The following is a 19,812-nucleotide window of genomic DNA, read 5'->3' on the forward strand; positions in this document are numbered from 1 at the left end:
CAAATATGTCACGAGAACCCCTCAGTATCCACGTGAGTTGTGGATATATGACTGAGCTCCCAAAGCCAGATAGACGGGAGTCAGAAAAAGGGATTTCACAAATATATAGGATAAGAAAGAATCAAAAAATGTTGATGGGAGGGAAAGCTAAGATCTCATTTTGTTGTCCTGGGCTCACAAACATTTCTTAAAATAAGACTGAGTCATTTGGGAATAGGTTGAAGAACAAGGTGTATTTATAGCTATTGGGGAAAGCAGCTAGTTTTGCTCTGGGGTGTGTGGCTCATTTTCCTTTCTTCACAGACTATGTGCAGATACGCTAGTTCCTGTCCAAATACAGTTCTCAGAGCATGATCTTTAAAACAGATTTAATCTTTTGAGTCGTCATTTCTATACTTCCAGTTGACGTTACAATGTTAACTTTCCAGACACTGCCCAAAAATTGTGATTTCACATCTAAACCATCATAGGACCCTTCTGTAGCCGGTGAACACCACATACGCTTTCTGTGTGCCCACAAGGAAGAGAGGCTTTTCAAGGGACACACTGGCCAGTGTGGTCCCAGGACAGCAAGATAAATCTAACCTGTCTTTTTTGGCCTGGCCTGAATTGGCCAACACGTGTCGAACATCACGGAGCCTTTATGGAAATATGACTTCCAATATTTTTCTTTCCTTCTCTGATTTCCTTTTTTCAAGTACTCCATTCATAAAGTATGTCTGTAAGTGTGTTTACTGGAAAATGAAACCACTTTAAAAGGCTCAGTTGTTTTATATCAAGAACTCTAAAAAAAAGAAGGTAGCAATTTCAGTATGAACCCATTTTACAAAATACCATTATTTGATTACTTATTTAGGTTATCTGCTCATTACTCAACATAAATAAAATTTTAAAAATAGAAGTGATCAGGGGCACCTGGGTGGCTCAATCCATTGAGCGTCCGACTCCTGATTTTGGCTCAGGTCATGACTTGAAGGTTGTGAGATCAAGCCACGCACTGGGCTCCGTGCTCCAACACAGTGTCTGCTTGAGATTCTCTCTCCCTGTCCCTCTGCCTCTACCCAGGATTGCACTAATAAATAAATAAATAGAACTATTGTATGTTTAAACTTCAGATAGTAATTTTTCTCTTTCTAAGAATTAAATGAAATCAGGGTTAGCTTGGCAAAACAAACCATTACAAAATTTTTTAAATGCCACTGATGGACACTCTCCTGTACTTTCTGAATTCTCACAAAGACTTCTACTAATGACACAATGAGAGTTGCAGCTGAGTGTCCAACTAGAAGAGAACACAAAGTGGGACAATGACAGATGTGCTGGTGGCTCCTGCCCTACCCCCGACCCAGGTGCTGGCCCGCACTCCCTTCTTTTCACAAGACTCTACCTAAGCTCCGTTCAACTGCTTCTGCCACTCAAAGGGAACAATCTAGGAAGTCAAAACGTTTGAATACCTAATTTTCATTTTTTGTTTTTCCCATGTACAGTGAGAGAGCCTGCAAATCTCCTTAGTCTGTTTCTGAATCTGAGTCTGTTCAATCAGCGGTAAGAACTCAGCCCTCTGGCTTGTGGATGCTGATGTGAGTTTATCAGCATCCAGCACAAGGCCGTGTATGTAGCCACACTCACATTTGCTGACCGACTCACTTACCAACTTCCTTACTGGTTAATTGATGGTCGTTATCACTGGGTTTCTCTCTGGCCAAGAAACCCTTACATTTGTTCCATTTCTCAGATGAATTCTAAGAACTGTCTGTGCTGTACTATGCAAGAGCCACAATCTGTCTCCTGCAGGCTGAAAACAGCTTCCTCTACAAGACCACTAAATAGCAAATACACCAAACATGTGCTCTGGTCAATACAAATAAGTACAATGAAGACTGTCCCAGAAATAATTTCAATCAATTTTATCCAATTGATCTGTTCTTTCAAGGAGCCCTTAATTTACTCAATTCCTGATTGAGTTGTTACATGAATCATGAAGGCTTAACTATGAAGATAAAGACAGATATTTCAATCAGGGAATACCCACGATGGTTTAATTAAAGAATTTTTGCATCTCGCTTACAGAATATCGCTTAAGTACGGCATGGCATTTATTTAAAATGTCCCAGAGGCAATTAAGCCCTTGATTAACAATAAAATTTTCTTCCTTAGTTTCATTCTCAATTACCACACAGCTCATTTCTCCTTGCCTGGAACTTTAGCACGTGGTACTCAATGGATTTAATTCACATGTAATTCACACAATCCATCAAAAAGAGAAGAATTCAAGTCCACGGGAACTAGCCCTTCCTACAAGTTCGAGATTGTACTTGTGTGCTGTTTGCCTCATTTTTACCTGCAACTTGCAGCCGACCCACGTCCAGGGGGTGTGTGATGGCTCTCCTCTGAGTTATGAGAGAACAAGGGGACAATAACAGGACATAACTTCTAATGCTCAGAATTCAGCTTTTCTTGAGCTTGAGGAGGAAGGACAGTGATGACTAACACACTTGCCCACTTGACTCCTTCAGCCTGTGCTTTGAGGAGAAAGAGAGGGTCATGAGTCCCCGGACCTGCCATCTCTGAACTGTTCTTCCATTTTCTTGGAAAGGAGGTGAGTGGTAAGAAATCAGAGCAGTTAAGGAAGGGCTTGGGCGCTGGGATCCAAGCATGTTACTTGGCCTCCCTAAATCTCAGGTTCATATTGTGAGCTGGATATTACAACAGGATTGCTGTGAGAAATCCGTAAATGCAGGTAACACCTGATAAAATATCCCCCACAGGAAGTCCAATCAATAACAGCTACTTTTATTAAAGAGAAGGAACTTTCCCTTTCTCTTCTCTGACCTCTATGAGTTAGACTTGGGGGTATGGAGCAGAGTGCTGCCTAGGATTCTTTTTTTTTTTTTTTTAAATTTTTATGTATTTATTTGACAGAGATCACAAGTAGGCAGGAAGCAGGCTCCCCACTGAGCACAGATCCCGATGTGGGGCTCCATCCCAGGACCCTGGGATCATGACCTGAGCCAAAGGCAGAGGCTTTAACCCACTGAGCCATCCAGACACCCCGTTGCCTAGGATTCTTTACAGGTGTGCTGTTCTCACACATTCGCGCCCACCCACCCACACACAGACAGTAAGAGGCACTCTGCCACATCTGGAAACACACCTACCAAGGGGACTAGAACCCTACAGCCATGCTAAGAGGATCTTGGGTCTTCAGAACTTAATAGCTGGACAAGCTAGATGCCAATTTGGGCTTATCTGTGAATTTTTAATTAACTCTAAAATAATGTTTCATGATTATTTATGTACATTAATCTCATCTAAAAAGAGAGGAAAATCAAGAGTTTTACCATTCAGTTTATCTTAATGTTAGATAAATTTTTCTTTCATTGATTCCACAAATAGATATTGGACACCTAAGCCAAGCCCTGCAGATATCAATGAGCAGAGAATCAGCTGTCTGAGAAGCTGAATTCTAGCTAGGGAGACAGACTCAAGACGGGGGTTTCTAGAACAGAGGCCAGAAGCCCAGGAGTGAGAAGGGGCACTCAAAGAAGCTTCTCAGAGGCAGTGACAACCTTGGAAGGGGGTAGACGAACTCCAGAGGCAAAAAGTGCATAGTGGGTGCAAGAGAATGAAAGAGCACAGGTGAACTCACTGACTTCATCTCAATTACCACCAGTGATTTTTAAAAAATATAATCTTATTCTTTTTTTTTTTAAGATTATTTATTTATTTATTTTGTAGAGAGAGAGAGCACATATGCGAGGGAGGGGAGGGACTGAGAGGAAGAGACAGAGACAAGCAGACTGCACTGAGTACAGACCCTGATCTGGGGCTCGATCCCATGACCCTGAGAACATACCTGAGCCACCCAGGTACCACTCACCCTCAGTGATTTTCTCTCTTTGCAATTGCCATGCCCACCTCAAACTCATATGTTGCTTTCATGCATGTGGGGGGATTCTCCAATGTAAATAAACACTAGCTATGTCAAACGCCAAAACAGCATCCTTTTTCTGATCCTGTAGTCTGTCACAGATGGTGAGCAAAAGAGTGTCAACCCAATATCCTAAAATTTTCTGAACCAGAAAGGCTCCCCTTTTTGCTTTCTGATAAGATTTATTTATGCTTTAAAATTATCTTAGAAATATACAGGACTTGGGGACCCTGGGTGGCTCAGTTGGTTAAATATCTGCCTTTGGCTCAGGTCATGATCCCAAGGTCCTAGGATCAAGCCCCACATTGGGCTCCCTAGTCAGTGGAAACCTGCTTCTCTCTCTCTCTCTGCAGCTCCCTCTGCTTGTTCTCTCTGTCAAATAAATAAATAAAATCTCAAAAAAATATATACAGGACCTAAGTAATAATTCTATTTTTAAAAAGTAATTCCAACAGAATTGGGTTGAAAAGAGATAAACCAGGTTGCATTTTGTGTTACCTGAACCTTAGGAGCAACATTATTTAGGCACCTCCAACTGTAAAGGGACAGTGTTATCTGTACAGATTCAAAATGTTAAAATACAAGATATAAGTACTCATACTAAGGCAAATTAACCTCAGTTCTCAATGGTAGACTTTGTTCTTTTTAACATCTATTGAGTTCTTTATTTACATTTCTCTCTTAATCCTTTCAACTATTGTATGAAATAGATAATATTATTGCCAACCTGTTTTATATAGGGAAACATGTATAAAATTCCTAACTTTATTCAATAACTTTAAATTTATTTTATTCATTAACTTTAAATTTTCAAACAGGCAGCTGCTGACAATATTGTGCCGCATTCACAACTGACACCAGTTGTCTCAGGGCACTGCACAAGCCAAAGCATATTAACTTACATCCACAGTGATCAGAAGAGCGTCATTATTAAAAAAGAAAATCAAAACAGATTCAAACAAGGAATGATAGCAAGACTGCCCCCCACCCTTCAAAATTGCCTATATACTGTAGGGCAGTCTAAAACAGGGCTCAGCGAATGCTGTCTGAAAGGCCGGATAGTAACTGTTTCAGATAGTGAGCAGAGAGACAAATGCTGTGAAATTACACAGGGACTTGTACAACTAGAGAGAACACAGATTTCCACACATTCTTTTATTGATGAAACTGAAAATAAAATTGAGTACAACTTTTGGTACTGCAGTTCTAACCAAGAGAAGAATGGCATTCTTTTTTTGGTGGGGGCGGGGGTAGCATTTTACTTACTTAGAGTTAAAGGTAATATTCCCTATCATCAAAACATGTATCTGGAAAAATCATTCTTAGTTCAAGGGCTGTATAAAAATAAGTGGTAAGCAGAATCTGGCCTGTGGACCCTTGGTTTAGCATATTTTTTTAAGGGTTCAGCCTTAGACAAACTTATACACCCTAGAGACCCAGAGTTCACAGACATAGGATCCCAGTCACAATCACCACAATCATGGCAACAGAGCAAAATGCTTAAGACTTAGGTCCTCATTGTTGAACCACAGGCCATGTACCAGCCCTGGTTATTATTCAGAGACATCAACAAATAGAAAGTTTCCCACTACCCTCCCATGGGACTCTAATTTTTTTCCATCACTTGTTAACTTGGGAGGTTTGATGTTGCTGCCACACCAACTACTTTGTGCTACACTAAAGAAAAGTCAATTTAGTGTTAATCACAAAAAAGTACATTATATTCACTTCTATTTGTGGCATTTAAAAAAAAAATCTCAATTTTTCTCACTTTCCTTATTTCCCCCTATCCTGAGGCCAATAAATTTCTTTTTGGTGAAGTTTTAACAGATCAGTTTTGTGTTCCTAAGTCTATCCAGCATTTCATCCTCCTTTTAAATACAAAACCCAGAAACTCAGTCTTTTGTGGGCTCCCTGCTCTTTGTGTGATCATAGGGTAGGGGTGAGGGAGGAGAGGGTGTGGGGTGAGGACGGAGGTTATTGGCTCACAAAAGTCCAGACAGAATTTGACTACAAAAATGCAGAGCAGGGGAGCAGGGAAGAAATGAATCAGAAATCCCACAAACAGAGGAGGGTTATTTTTCTTTTAAAAGATTAAGGATTGTAGGTTTTCATGCTTACTCAGATGGAACAAGAAAAGATTTTAACTTCTTTGCCTCATTCAGTTTGGCTCTGAACAAAACAAAAGTTGAGCACATTCAAAACATCCATTATAACTTTCTTCTTCCCTTTAAGATGGTGAGGCAACATCTGGTGAAAGATTTGGGGTTACATTCCACTCAATAATAATCACAAGGAAGAAAAGTCGAAAGCTCGCCAAAAACGGAAAGAGAGAGGGAACTTGTAAGGCCTTTCCCTCCCTTTCATGTGGACAGACATTCTAGGTAAAGCTTCCTTGCCATTGTGAATTAAATTCCATCCAGTTCTAGCATCAAGCAAGACACAGGGATTCTGTTCACAATTGTTCATAACGAACGGGGAAATGCACATAGCTGTTTTAATAGAAATGTCCAAAGGAACGGGAGCAGTTTCTTTTGCGGGAAGGAACCATATTTTCCAAATTAGTCCAACTCGTATTTGATGGGCTGACACCCATTCATCTACATCTCTAACAAACTGGTGCTCCTGATGACTGCTAATGCTTTCAGGAAGCAGTTAAACACCACTATGTTGTACACTGGTAATACAGAAGATAAAAAGCAAGGGGGAATAGGCAAATGAGGAGAGGGAGGAAGTTAAGGCAGTAATTTGGACAATAAAGTGGAAAGAGTTTCAATCACAACAGGGGTTAGGTTCAGCCTGAGCAGCCCTCCAGCTCTCTAGGGACAAGTCTGATCGTTTCTCTGCTAGTCAGCTCCCCAGTAATTAAAATTTCTTAAAGATTTCTCTTCTCTGACTATTCCAGTATTATACATTACTGGGAATTAAAAAATCTTAAAAATTAATCCAAAGCTCTGATCACAATGATAAGGCAGAACAGAAGGTAATATTTGAGTGGGAAAAATAGAGATAAAGAACTGATTTTAAAAGCCATGATTCTGGGGACTTGTGATTTTAGGAAGCGCCCTTTTTGCTGACCCCTGGCACTATGGCAGGCATACAATAGATGCTAATTAAATATACAAGTGAATAACGGAGTGCAAAAAACAAATATCTTAAATTAGCTTTATATGAATTTCCCTTCCTTAATTGTAATGGTAGTGATAATAATTATCTTTAGAGAATTGGAAGAGCAAATAGAATTATACTATTTACCTACTAGCTAATGTGCATATGTTAATCATTCAAATAGAAAACCATGATAGTCAGGAAATTTTTTTTCCTTTTTAAATTTTTTAAATTTTTATTTTTTTAAAAGATTTTCTTTAATTTGACAGACAGAGATCACAAGTAGGCAGAGAGGCAGGCAGAGAGACAGGAAGGGGAAGCAGGCTCCCTGCTGAGCAGAGAGCCTGATGTGGGGCTTGATCCTAGGACCTTGGGATCATGACCTGAGCTGAAGGCAGAGGCTTTAACCCACTGAGCCACCCAGGGGCCCCATCTTTTCTTCCCTTTTTTAAAAAAGATTATATTTTTAAGTAATCTCTACACCCAACATGGGGCTCGAACCCACAACCCCGAGATCATGAGTCCCACAACTCCACTGACCAACCAGGTGCCCTATAGTCAAGAGATTTCTAAAGAAGCTGATGTATTTTTAAATCTCTTTGGGTGAAATATAAAGTTGTCCTGTTGACAGCAAGGGTGAAGGTAATGAAAATCTCTTTTATTACAGCACTATATTTTCATATTTAACTCTATTTTTAAGCTTTTAGGATATTTGTAGCACCTAATGGAGCACATTATGGATATGCTCCCAGTGATCATGAACCAGCCAGAGGTTTTATTTAAAACTCACTTAAAATAGCAAAATTACAAAACAGTGACTCATTACCAGAATCCTCCTGAGGATATAGCTTAAAATACACAGGAAACCGATTCCTCTCTGAAAAGAGAAAAAAGAAGGTAACACCTTTACAATGCTGCCCCATAATGCTAAAATCCTTAAAACAATGTGGTCTGGAAGATGTAGGAGTCTTTACATGTTGCATACAGAAAAAAAGAAAGAAAGAAAAGAAACAACTACACGCCCTCAACAAAAATGAAGCCCCAGCAGACTATGCTGCTGAAATCCAAAGTCTTTGGTACTACTTGTGCAAGTGCACCCACACTTCTTGTGCTTCAAAATATGTCATCCCAGCAGCATCCAACAGAGGAGCAAGCAAGGGACAGTTCTCACTAAAAAACACAAGTACTGGTTCCTGAAAAGCTAAAGCAATGTGAACCCATGTTGTTGCTGAGTTTGTTACTCAGTGTACTTCCTAGCCAGAAAACAAAGAAGCTAGAATTGCCAGCCCCGACCTTTTTTCCCCTCAGGAGACTGCTCAGTTCCCTTCTCCCGTGCCCCTCCGTCACCTGCCACTGCCCACACTGCCCCACACTGTGCATTAGACTGAGCATCGGCTCTCTCCTGCGAGCACTCCTCTACCCCACCGCCACTGTCTTCTCACTTCTGAAACCTCGTAGGGCCTACTCCATCATCTAGCACAGCCTAATCACCAGCAAATGTTTCTGTTCTTTCGGTGCTATCAGCACTAAGTCTTATTTCAATGCTCTGAAGCATTCTTCCAATTTTCTTAAAGCAAGCCAGGCAGTCATGCTTCTGCTGCTAGGCAGAAATTATATTTAAGAAATTATAAATTAAAGTCAACTTTAATTTTTTTTTTTTAATAAAAGTCAACTTTCAACGTAGGCTTTGCTAACCCTATTTTGACAATACTAATCCACTTAACTCTTTCATCCTCATTTATTTTTCTTTATACAGGGCAAGCTGCCAATACCTGGCCTATATTAACAAAGTACAACAAAGCCATGACCCTCCTCCCTGAACCCCTCCGAGAAGCTCACTCTGGGGCTCCTGGGGGCTCACCTCTCAGGCTGGTGCTGAGCTGCCTCCCTCCTAGTCATGGTTTCCATGGTCTTCCCCACTGATGTTCCAGGCTACGGCCTCTGCACCCTTGCTTCCCTACAAAATCATCTCATCAGCAGCTGCTCCCTGGGCTCTGGGACCCACATGTGGGCAGTCCCCCTATAAGCCACTGCTCAGAGGCTGCCCTGTTCCCCAGTCCCACCTGATCTCCACATGGGTAGAGAACCGCTTTGCACCTCCTTATCAACCTAGTATGGCCTGTCCTGAGGAAAGAGTGAAGGGCAAGTACTTCAAGTGACAATCCCCAATCCAAACAAAAGACAGACCAGTGATGTAGCCAATGGCTCTCCGCCCAGACTCGGCTGCTGGGGCTGCCCCCATAGGGCCCATTTGCCTGCAGCCCTGTCAATGCACTTGCAGGCGGGGTGCACACCAGTTCTACCACACACGTTGGTCAAATTTCAAGAAGTGAACCCAGATACTGGATGGAGTACATTAAAGCAGGAATGTGACACCTTCACTGCCCAACAAAGAGGTCAGTTTCCTGAGTGCCTACTGGTGCACCTTGAGATCCACAGCTATGGTGGCAATCCCCTGGAAAGATGGGGCCCAACAGACTCCAGGCCCTGGAGGGCTGCTCTGGCGATAACACTAACAATAGCAACAAAGCACGGATTGAGGCTGGCGGAGGGGGGGGGGGTGCAGTGGCATTTGGGGGTCAGGACAGTCACACATCCAAGACACTCAGGCTCAAGCTGAAAGTGGTTCAGGATACAGTGCTCTTCTTTCTCCTTTTTTTTTTTTTTTTTTTTTTTTTTTTTTTTTTTTTTTTTTTTTTTTTTTTTTTAAAGATTTTATTTATTTATTTGACAGAGAGAAATCACAAGTAGATGGAGAGGCAGGCAGAGAGAGAGAGAGGGAAGCAGGCTCTCCGCTGAGCAGAGAGCCCGATGCGGGACTCGATCCCAGGACTCTGAGATCATGACCTGAGCCGAAGGCAGCGGCTTAACCCACTGAGCCACCCAGGCGCCCTTCTTTCTCCTTTTTTCATAAACTTTTGTAAACAGAAGAAAATCACACTTTGCTAATTGACAGAGAAAGAAAAAGAATTGTTCAATGACTCTGGAGTGTCTTGCCAGTGGGCCAAAGGCCATTTGCACTTTTCTTTGGTTCCCTCTGGAGGGGAGCGAAAAGGTGGCAATGTATCTTCTGGATTTTCTTTCCCATCCTCCCATTTATGTACATTTCCAAAGCTCATCAAACTCTGAGGATACTCAGCTCCAAACAGACCCATGTATCCAAAGGCATGCATCCTACTGACCAGATGAAACTCTGCCTCAGAGACACATTTACAGCAAGCACCATGAACCACCACTCCCTGTGTCTTTTCCTTAGAAGCATAACTGGTATTCAAGCAGATGGTGAAAAAGCAGTTCAATCTAAAAGACCACTAAAGAAGCGTTTAGCAACCGACCTATAAGTGGAGGGCCTTCTGGCTAAGATCATATATGCATTATCTTCATATAAATGGGGGAGTACATCTGCTGGTCACCAACAATGTATAAGGCATACCACAGCACACAAAAACACAGTCTCCCATCTTAAGGTTCATGGTTTGAAAAGACAAGAAAAATCACAGATCATTCTTTTCAGTGCTACTTGTTTTCCAACTCATTATGAGTGAGAACATGTAAGACAGTCCTTCAACCTGATCCACAAGAAGAAGACAATGAGATGGCCCTTGCCATTATGCTTTTTCTAGCTCTAACAGCAAGGCCCTGTGTAACTTCCAGAACATAATTATGCAGAAAGTTTTCAGCATTCCAAAGTAGAAGCAACAACTGTTTTGAATAGCTCAAAAAATCTGCTATGTTTAAGTACTGAGAAGGACCTGATTTATAATAAATGGATTGATAAATTCTCATCATGAAACACATGAAAAGCAGTATAATGAGATCTGTAATATTAATCCTAATGTCCTCTGTAAATAAAGGCAAATAGATATAATTTCCTATGATACCTATTCTAAGGTAAAAAGGACAATTTTCTTCAGCTAGCATTTATTATACGTTGGCTATGGGAGAGAGAACTAGGTCTATGTTTAAGCCCAGAAGTCTTACTTGCCTGTTTCAAAGCAAACAGTTCATTTGCTAGGTGGCCTACTTTTGCTACTTACTGGATCCTAGATCTGACTATAAGGAGGGTTGGGGGAGGTGGAAATGTGCTTGTGTTCATTCCTTTTGTCCACTTGGCTTCAGAAGATGAGGTGTCCAGAGGATCACAGTCCTCTGATTTTATGAGAAGACCTTGTCTGCCCTCTGAGACCTACAACCTTGGAAGAAATGTGGTGGAAGGCTTGATCTTGTTGAGAAAGTAAAGGCTGTGACCTCTTTCTTCTCAGCAATCACCATGCTGGTTTTGTGTAAAAAACACAACATTTGGAGTATATCCACTGTAGGGAATACTAAAAATGCCTGCAATTATGTTTCATATAAGCAAATGAAGTGGGTATTCCCTGAACCTAAAAAACCTTTCACAGGGTGAGTTTCCAAACAGACACCTTCACACCCTTTTCGGTGGCACAGAGAAAGTATGACCAGGTAGCTTCTCTGGCCCTCAGTATGCATGATGGGAAACAGAATGTAAACACTGGATGCCCTATAAATACCTATTTCTTGGGAAGAAGGGAGGGGGGGGGCAATCACAGAGGCATTGCGTGCTGGCTCCTTCACCACATTCAGAGAATTAAATTCTCATACCAAGCCCTGAGTTGGAGGCTCTTCCCTTTCAGGTAAAGAAAAGTACGTGACAGCCTTCATTATCCTTTCCATGACACGACTCTGCTTTCATGGCTCTCTCCAGTTTCAAATATGAAAAAAAATCTATCAGGGCATCAGGCTGGCTCAATAGGGGGAGCATCTGACTCTTGACCTCAGGATTGTGAGTTCAAGGCCCACACTGGGTATAGAGATTACATAAAGAAATAAACTTTAAAATATTTTTTAAAAAAGAAAGAAAAAGAAAAAACTATTAATCATGCAACTTCAATTAGCATTCCAAGAACTATGGTCAGGCTTGAGTAATCTATTCACAGACATGCTCACTCCCACAGTTAAAGCTGATTATCAAAAACTAACATACTTAGAGGTCCCCACCATTTATAAAAACCATTGTAAATATCAGTTAAAAAGCAATTACACTGACAATGATAACAATGCTGTTATAATTCTATGAGCCTGGCATAAAGTAGGAGTTTAATAATTGGTATTTAATGAATGAGTAAGTTTAGCTTTGGGTCTTTAATCTAGAAACACTACCAAAACAGAATGCATGAGAAATATAATATCTTATTCTTAAACTGGCAATTTAGGGGTGCCTGGGTGGTTTCGTGATTGAGCATCTGCTTTTGGCTGGGGTCATGATCCTGGGGTTCTGGGATCAAGCCCTACATTGGGCTCCCTGCTCGGTGAGCCTGCTTCTTCCTTTCCATCTGCCTGCTGCTCCCCTTACTTGTGCGCGCTCTCTCTCTCTCTGCCAAATAGATAAATGAAATCTTAATAAATAAATAAATAAATAAACTAGTAATTTTAAAAACCCTTATGACTGGCTATTAAACCTTTAGCAGGACAGTAGTCATCATCACATAATGTAAATTGTTTCTAAAATCTTGCCTTAAACTTGTTGCCTTAACATAAAAGTATCTGATGTATAAGCTCATGAAAATAAAGCCAGCTACCTCACTTTCCACTGACAAACAAATGTTTCAACTGGAAGAGAAGAGATTCTATCCATCCATACCTAAAACTATCTTCCCAAGTCAGGACTATTAACCTGTTGCCTTCATGCGCATGTGCGGTGGCTGAATTAAGGGGACAGAGCAGCAGCCCTAAAAGCTGATCCAGAGCATCCAGTGAGTAAACTACAAACAAAAAGGGATTTACACACCACCACAATGGCCCCTGGGAGCCGTTCCGGTCCATCAGAACCCAAATCCAACTTTTCAATGACACCTAAATATACAGACACTAACAGACCTTGCATTTGCAATAAAGTAAACATGATACACCCTTTCAAAATCAGCTTATAAAATACAATAGCTATGTGACAGAGCTTTCTTTTTTTTTTTCTTCTTCTTTTTTTTTAACTAAGTGCTTGAAATATACCCTTACTTGCTTCTTAGTCAAAACAACCAAAAGAGCTACCATCTGACCCTGGGTTTCTGCCGCCGAGTGCCAAGATGACCCTTCCTATCTCTGATGGCCTCTCAACAAACAAAGTTGGTAAATAAAAGAAAACAAATGACAATAGAATCCAATCTCCTACCTGCTCCTGACCATCCCGGGGCCCATCTGCAACTCCCCCACAGCAGCCTCAGTGAAAGCACACAGTGGTGGCACTCACTTGTCCCTTTCTTGCTTTGTTTCCTTTGAGAGCCATCCCTGAAACTTACCCAAGCTGTGCGGTTCTGAGTTAAGAGGCAGATCCCGTACCTTTAAAAAAGTTAACCATGATAAATCACCATCTTCCTTACTGTTGAGTCTTTTTCCTTCTTTTAAACCAAGATTTCTTTCCACCAACCTGAGAGCAGAAACTTCCCTACGCTAAGATCTCAGATATGGTCATGTTTAAAGACCAGCCCTGCTTGTCAAAGATTAGAGAGCTGTCTGGAGCATACACTCCTCTTCCCCATAGCCAAGTAGGCCCGATAAATGCTAATACTCAGCATGACGCATCAAGAACTTTAAGCCTCAGCAATGGCTAAGCAGAAAGTATCACAAATTTACTGAAATTATCTGTGGCACAAAAGAAAAGAGAAGGAATTAATCAAAGTCTCTCTCTTAATGCAATGCTTGATTGAACTACCCCAATCCCTTTTTAAATAGGATACTGGTGGCAAGTGACCCTGATGGCGTGCCCTAGTGAGATACACAAGGAACACTTGTTCCATTTTTTTCTTTTATGACCTCATTAAGGAGGATTTTGAAGATTGTTCCTGAATATGAGAACAAAGTGTCTTAAGACATCTCTAGCTTTTTATGTCCTTAGCCTTTTGCTGCTGGGATGGCCTTTGGGTCTGTGTTTATAACTAGGTAGGCTCATGATCACACTTACCTCCCTCCCCCCTGCAACAAAACAACATCAAGCAAGGTGATGGGGGGGGGTGAGGAACAGTCAAAGCTGCACACTCTAAATGCAGAGATGTGGTACTTTCTCACACTGGGAAGTTTTGCCAAGACCAACTTGGGATCCACTCTCCTTTCTCTTCCTCCCTGAGTTGTAGCTGCCATTAATTAGCTCTGGCGGCTGTTTCAAGGCTCTTATCGAGGGAGGGTACAGACTGCCAATTCTGCTAGTGTGAAAATACTCCACCGCCAGGAACATTTTCCTCTGTTTGTTGATTCCACGCTTTGATTTAATATGGAAGATTATATTTTACAATCAGAAACAAACAAACAGATTTATAACCGAAGACATGAAAGGCAAACAGGGAAAAAGCAAGCCAAGGGGTGAGCCTAAATGTAGTATTTTTATTGACTTCTTAGAAACCAAATAACCTGGCATATTAGTGTGTGCATTCTGCAACAGACATTCAGCCCCATTGTACTACTTAGAAGAGAATAAAAAGAAACCCTACTGTTTGAAACCCAGCGGAACATCCCCACAACAGGGCACAACTGTTCCCTCATGCATGAATGGGAAGGAGATGAAAGAAAAGATGGACTTCTGAGGTACAGCAAAAAACAAAGACAACAAAAGTGCTGATCATGAGGGAATGACACAACTCATTGCAGCAAAAAGGATGAGAGAAAGGAGCTTAGACAATGGTGAGGACAGCTAAGTGACACGTAGGAGAATTGAAAAATCTACAGAAGTGTCTTTTCTCTCCACCCTTGATGAAAAACAATTAAATGTTGGTACATCTGTCATAAAAAAAGATCATTGAAACCTGTTACCATCATTATGTGTGGTAAACTTAACTACCCAAACCGTAACTCTCCAATTTAAACACTGACACCTCTGTTTCTTACCCTTGCTAAAAGTAAAAGTTTTAATTTCTATGACACTTAATAACATCTGAATATGTGCTAGCAAATTAGAAAGCCTGAGGGGTGCTTAAATGTGTGTACACATGTATACAAATGTTAAAACACTCTATGTAAAAGATAGACTTCAGGAAATTTGTATATAAACCCCGCTTTTGTTTACAAAATATTTTCCTCTTGACTAACATTGTAATTATAGAGATATTTGCTCTAAATTTTGGATTAGCTTTCATCTAGTAGCAGTTTCAAATATTCTGGCTTTAAGCTTCTTGGCTCTCAACCCCCACTGCCAAGAAGATATTGTCACACTTAATATGAATAAAGAAGTTAATGATTTAATGTTACTTTTTGGTGAATGCAGTCATTTATACATAATGGGAATAATTACCTTTTGATGTTTCTGTTTTTCTTAAACAGAGGTACACCTGTCCACACTTCACTAATGCTGAGCCCTGCTAATGAAGTGGTCAGTGAGAAAATCCCATCAACCAAATATATTAAAAAACCACCATATGAAATCCCCGCTAGATGTTTATTGCTCCGGAAGTCCACCAGCCTGGGAAAGTCACACTGTTTTAAAGTGAGCTCCTGAATGTTATTCCTTGCTGGGTAACGTGCAGCCCCTCACAAAATCCCAAAAAGCAGTTACTGACTCTGTCAGAATGCCTGATTAATGGATAAACGCTGTAACTGATTAGCAGAGAAGTGTGAATTAAAACAGGGCATGGCATCAATAACCAGCTTCTAACAAAGGTGGCTGACATAAGAAGGAAAACAAGAGCCCACAGCTATATCTCATCAAAGGCTGCTTTTCTTAAAACAGTAGAGAGAAGGGGAACTAAACAGGCCCAGGGTCCTGTTCTCTGCAATTCTTCAGTCTCTCCTCTAGGTATGCGTGCTGTGTGGAGCCACCAGCAAACGGTACAAGCACTCGCCCCTCAACCCACTTTCTCTCCACCTTTGGGTATCAAGTCCTGGAAGGCAGCTAAATGTGCTCATTGTTCCCAGACTTACAGAAAAAGCACCTAAGAAGTCATGTTCTTTCTTCATTTTTATTTACTGGGAACTCTCTTTATTTACATCCTCATAGAAAAGTAAACTTAAAAAAAAAGAAAAGAAAAGAAAAAGACAAGTAAATTCTGCATGTTCCGGTGCCCCTGGACAGACAGTGGGGGCTACTTACTGGAACATTGCTTCCATCTGTGTCTGGGGGTGAAAAACTCATTCATTCGTTCAGTCATTCCTTCAGTCAGTCATCTAGCATCTGGTATGGACTGGTTAGTTGCTCTTCTGGGCTGAGGAGTACAAAGATGAACAGCTGTATGGTAGGCTGAGTTGATGCAGACCTCACTCCTGCTTAAATTACACAGAAATACTGGATAATATAAAGCAAAAAACAAAAACAAAAACCCACCCACATTTTTAAAGGTTAAATGTATAGCTGAGATTCAAAGAAAAAGGGAAGGAAAATTCTCAAGTGCTGAAACAGCAGGAATTGGAGGGCTGAACACCAGGCCTGGAACATCAGGCCTGGAACACGGACGAGGGGCCTGGAATATCAACACCCACTGGAACAGAAGACACGAATTCGGGCTTGATCAAGGTGAGGGTGCCCTTAAAAAGCTATCTAATTCATGAAAAGGGAACTAGAAGAACTCTGCCCGCAAAAGAAATGGCAAAGTAGCCCGAGGTCTGGCTTGGGCACTGCGAAAATAAACAAAGCTTTCTGTATGAGTCATCAAAACCATCAGCCCATGTAAAGAGCAAGTGCGGGCGTTAGATGTATACTACCTGGATGGGTTCAAAGTTACAAATAGAGAAATTAAAATTAATTTGAGTTCCTGAAACAACTGAGTCTTGGTTTATAGAAGAAAAATGCAAAGCAGTGCTGCAAGAATGTATCCACAATCCAGGGCACTTGGACGCCCAGAGACAAATATAAAAAGAAACCCGGAGGAAGATGAGCTTAAAATAGAAAGCCCCAATCCTGTGAAGAAGTAAGCCACCAGGTGGGACAGTGAGCAAGGACAGCACAGGGTGAATAGGTAACTGGGAACGAGAAATAAGTGAAAACCTAAGAAGGAATCTGAAATACACATTTGAAGTTATTAAAGTGATCCAAGAAGGAACAGTAACCATTTTTTTTTTAAAAAGGACAGTTTTGAAAATAAAAATTAATTTGAAAGAGAATCAAATGGTATTTTTAAAGTTTTTGTTTTGTTTTGTTTTATTTATTTGACAGAGAGATCACAAGTAGGCAGAGAGGCAGGCAGAGAGAGACAGGAGGAGGAGGAGGAGGCAGGCTCCCTGCCGAGCAGAGAGCCTGACTCGGGACTCGATCCCAGGACCCTGACATCATGACCTGAGCTGAAGGCAGAGGCGCCTGGGTGGCTCAAATGGTATTTTTAAAAGGAAAAAAACACAAGGGCACCTGGGTGGCTCAGTGGGTTAAAGCCTCTGCCTTCAGCTTGGGTCGTGATCCCAGGGTCCTGGGATCGAGCCTCGCATCGGGCTCTCTGCTCACCAGGGAACCTGCTTCCCCATCTCTCTCTCTCTGCCTGCTTGTGATCTCTGTCTGTCAAATAAATAAATAAAAATCTTAAAAAAAAAAAAAAAGGAAAAAACATAGTCATGAAGTTAGTAAGTAAAACAGTAGAGTAGATATGGCTGATAAGAGAATTAGTAAACTACAGTGGATGAAAGGAAACCATACAGAACACGGTGCAGGGACAGGTAGGTGACAGAAGTCATGAGGTTAGATAAGAATTGAACAGTATTAAAAACCAGGAGTGGCTTTAAAGTGCAAAAAAAAAAAAAAGGAAGTAAGTTATGAAGATAGAGAACAAAAAGGGGCAAAATGAGCTATTATAATAAATAATATAATAAATATAATAAATAAAATAATAAGAGAGGATAGAAAGAATGAGAATTCATGACAGACATTTTCAGACTGAAAGAAATACTTAAGTTCTCAGAAGAAGAACAGTCATGAGTTAAATAAATAAACACAAATCAACACCTAAACATATGGCAGTGAACCTACAGAACACCTAATTAAGAAAACAACAACAACAAAAACAAAACAAAAACAAAAAGCCAGAAAAGACCAAATACTCATGAAGAAAACCAATTTTGCTGCATAATATACTATTCTGAAGTAGCAAAATCAACCCTAGGATAATGGAAAAATATTTTCCAAGCATTGAAGGAAAATAACCTTTTGTCTAGAATTCAACTAAGTTATCATTCAAGAGAGGGGCAAAATGAACAAATTTTTCAGACAAAGGGTGAAAGAAGTGACTACTCTCATACTCATACTGAGAGAAGTGATTGAAGATACATTTCATAACACAAGAGGCTGAATCCAGAAGGGAGTGGGATCCAAGAAATAACGATGAGCCAAGAGGTTGCAAACAGGTAACTAATTCTATAACAGCCTTTACTAAAAGAAGAAGAACAGCAGCAGCAATAACAATATTTAAAACATTTTTAAATTTAAAAACATTTTTAAAAATATTTAAAATATTTAAAACCTCATTTAAAACAAAGGATTAAAAAAACAAAACAACAAAATAAGCAGTAGGCTCTGATAACATACTAGACAGAGGACATGAAAAACCAGGGGTGTATCTCAGGGCTAAAATATTTTAGAACACTTTGTTCAGAAAGAGAATAGAGATTTAACAGTTAACTTCAGATTTTGTTAAATGAAATATACATATTAAAATTATAAAAGTAATCACCAAAAGAATATGTAACTTGCAAATCAATATAAACAAATAAAATTGTAGGAATAAATAAAGCAATGTAAATCCAACTAAAAGCAAGAAATGAAGGAAAATATAGCAAGCAGAATGGTATTTTTATTTATTTACTTGACAGACAGAGATCACAAGTAGGCAGAGAGGCAGGCAGAGAGAGAGAGAGGAGGAGGAAGCAGGCTCCCTGCAGAGCAGAGAGCCCAACACGGGACTTGATCCCAGGACCCTGAGATCATGACCTGAGCCAAAGGCAGAGGCTTTAACCCACTGAGCCACCCAGGCACCCAGAATGGTATATTTAAAAATTGAAAAAGGGGCTCCTGTCCGGCTCATTCTGTGAAGCATACAACTCTTGATCTCAGGGCTGTGAGATCGAGCCTCATGTTGGGTGTAGAGATTACTTAAAAATATATATTTTTAAGATTTTATTTATTTATTTGACAGAGAGAGAGAGCACGCCCAACTAAGCAGAGTGGCAGGGAGAGGGAGAAGCAAGTTCCACACTGAGCAGGGAGTCCCATATGGGGCTCAATCCCAGGACCCTGGGATCATGACCTGAGCCACAGGCAGCCACTTAACCAATTGAGACACCCAGGCGCCCCTAAAAATAAAATCTTTTAAAAAAAAAGGGAGTAAAAATAAATTTAACTCCGTAAGTAAGCGTAACAAGTGTAAACACATTAAATATCCATGTTAAAGGACAGTAAATAAGAGCAAAGAAAAAAAATGAATCAATTAAATACTGTTTAAAAGAGACAGATCTAAAACATAAGATGGAAAATTAAGGAGCACCTGGTGGGCTCAGTAGGTTAAAGCCTCTGCCTTTTAGCTCAGGTCATGGTCCCAGGGTCCTGGGATTGAGCCATGCTTCGGGCTCTCTGCTTGGCAGGGAGCCTGCTTCCTCCTCTCTCTCTCTGCCTGCCTGCCTCTCTGCCTACTTGTGATCTCTGTCAAATAAATAAAATCTTTAAAAAAATAATAATAATAAAAAGAAAAAAATTTTTAAATATATATATACAGATATATATACAGGGTGCCTGAGTGGCTCAGTGGGTTAAAGCCTCTGCCTTTGGCTCAGGTCATGATCTCAGGGTCCTGGAAAAGAGC

General features: G+C 40.6%; 1 protein-coding gene across 3 annotated transcripts in view; it reads right to left on the minus strand.

The window, feature by feature from the left end:
• Window positions 1-19,812, minus strand: part of CLYBL (citramalyl-CoA lyase) — a 255,788-nt gene that overhangs the window by 130,818 nt on the left and 105,158 nt on the right. Inside the window, exon 2 of one of the 3 annotated variants that reach the window (XM_013053115.2) lies at window positions 16,128-16,239. The exons of the other annotated variants lie outside the window; for them this stretch is intronic. Within the exon in view, the coding sequence (XP_012908569.1) occupies window positions 16,128-16,144 (17 nt within the window). The 5' untranslated portion in view covers window positions 16,145-16,239. The remainder of the gene's footprint in view (window positions 1-16,127; window positions 16,240-19,812) is intronic. 3 annotated transcript variants of the gene reach the window in all.

The sequence above is a fragment of the Mustela putorius genome, unplaced genomic scaffold (genome assembly GCF_011764305.1).
Source record: "Mustela putorius furo isolate JIRA1106 unplaced genomic scaffold, ASM1176430v1.1 tig00000551_pilon_pilon_pilon, whole genome shotgun sequence".
In the NCBI taxonomy this organism is placed as follows: Eukaryota; Metazoa; Chordata; class Mammalia; order Carnivora; family Mustelidae; genus Mustela; species Mustela putorius.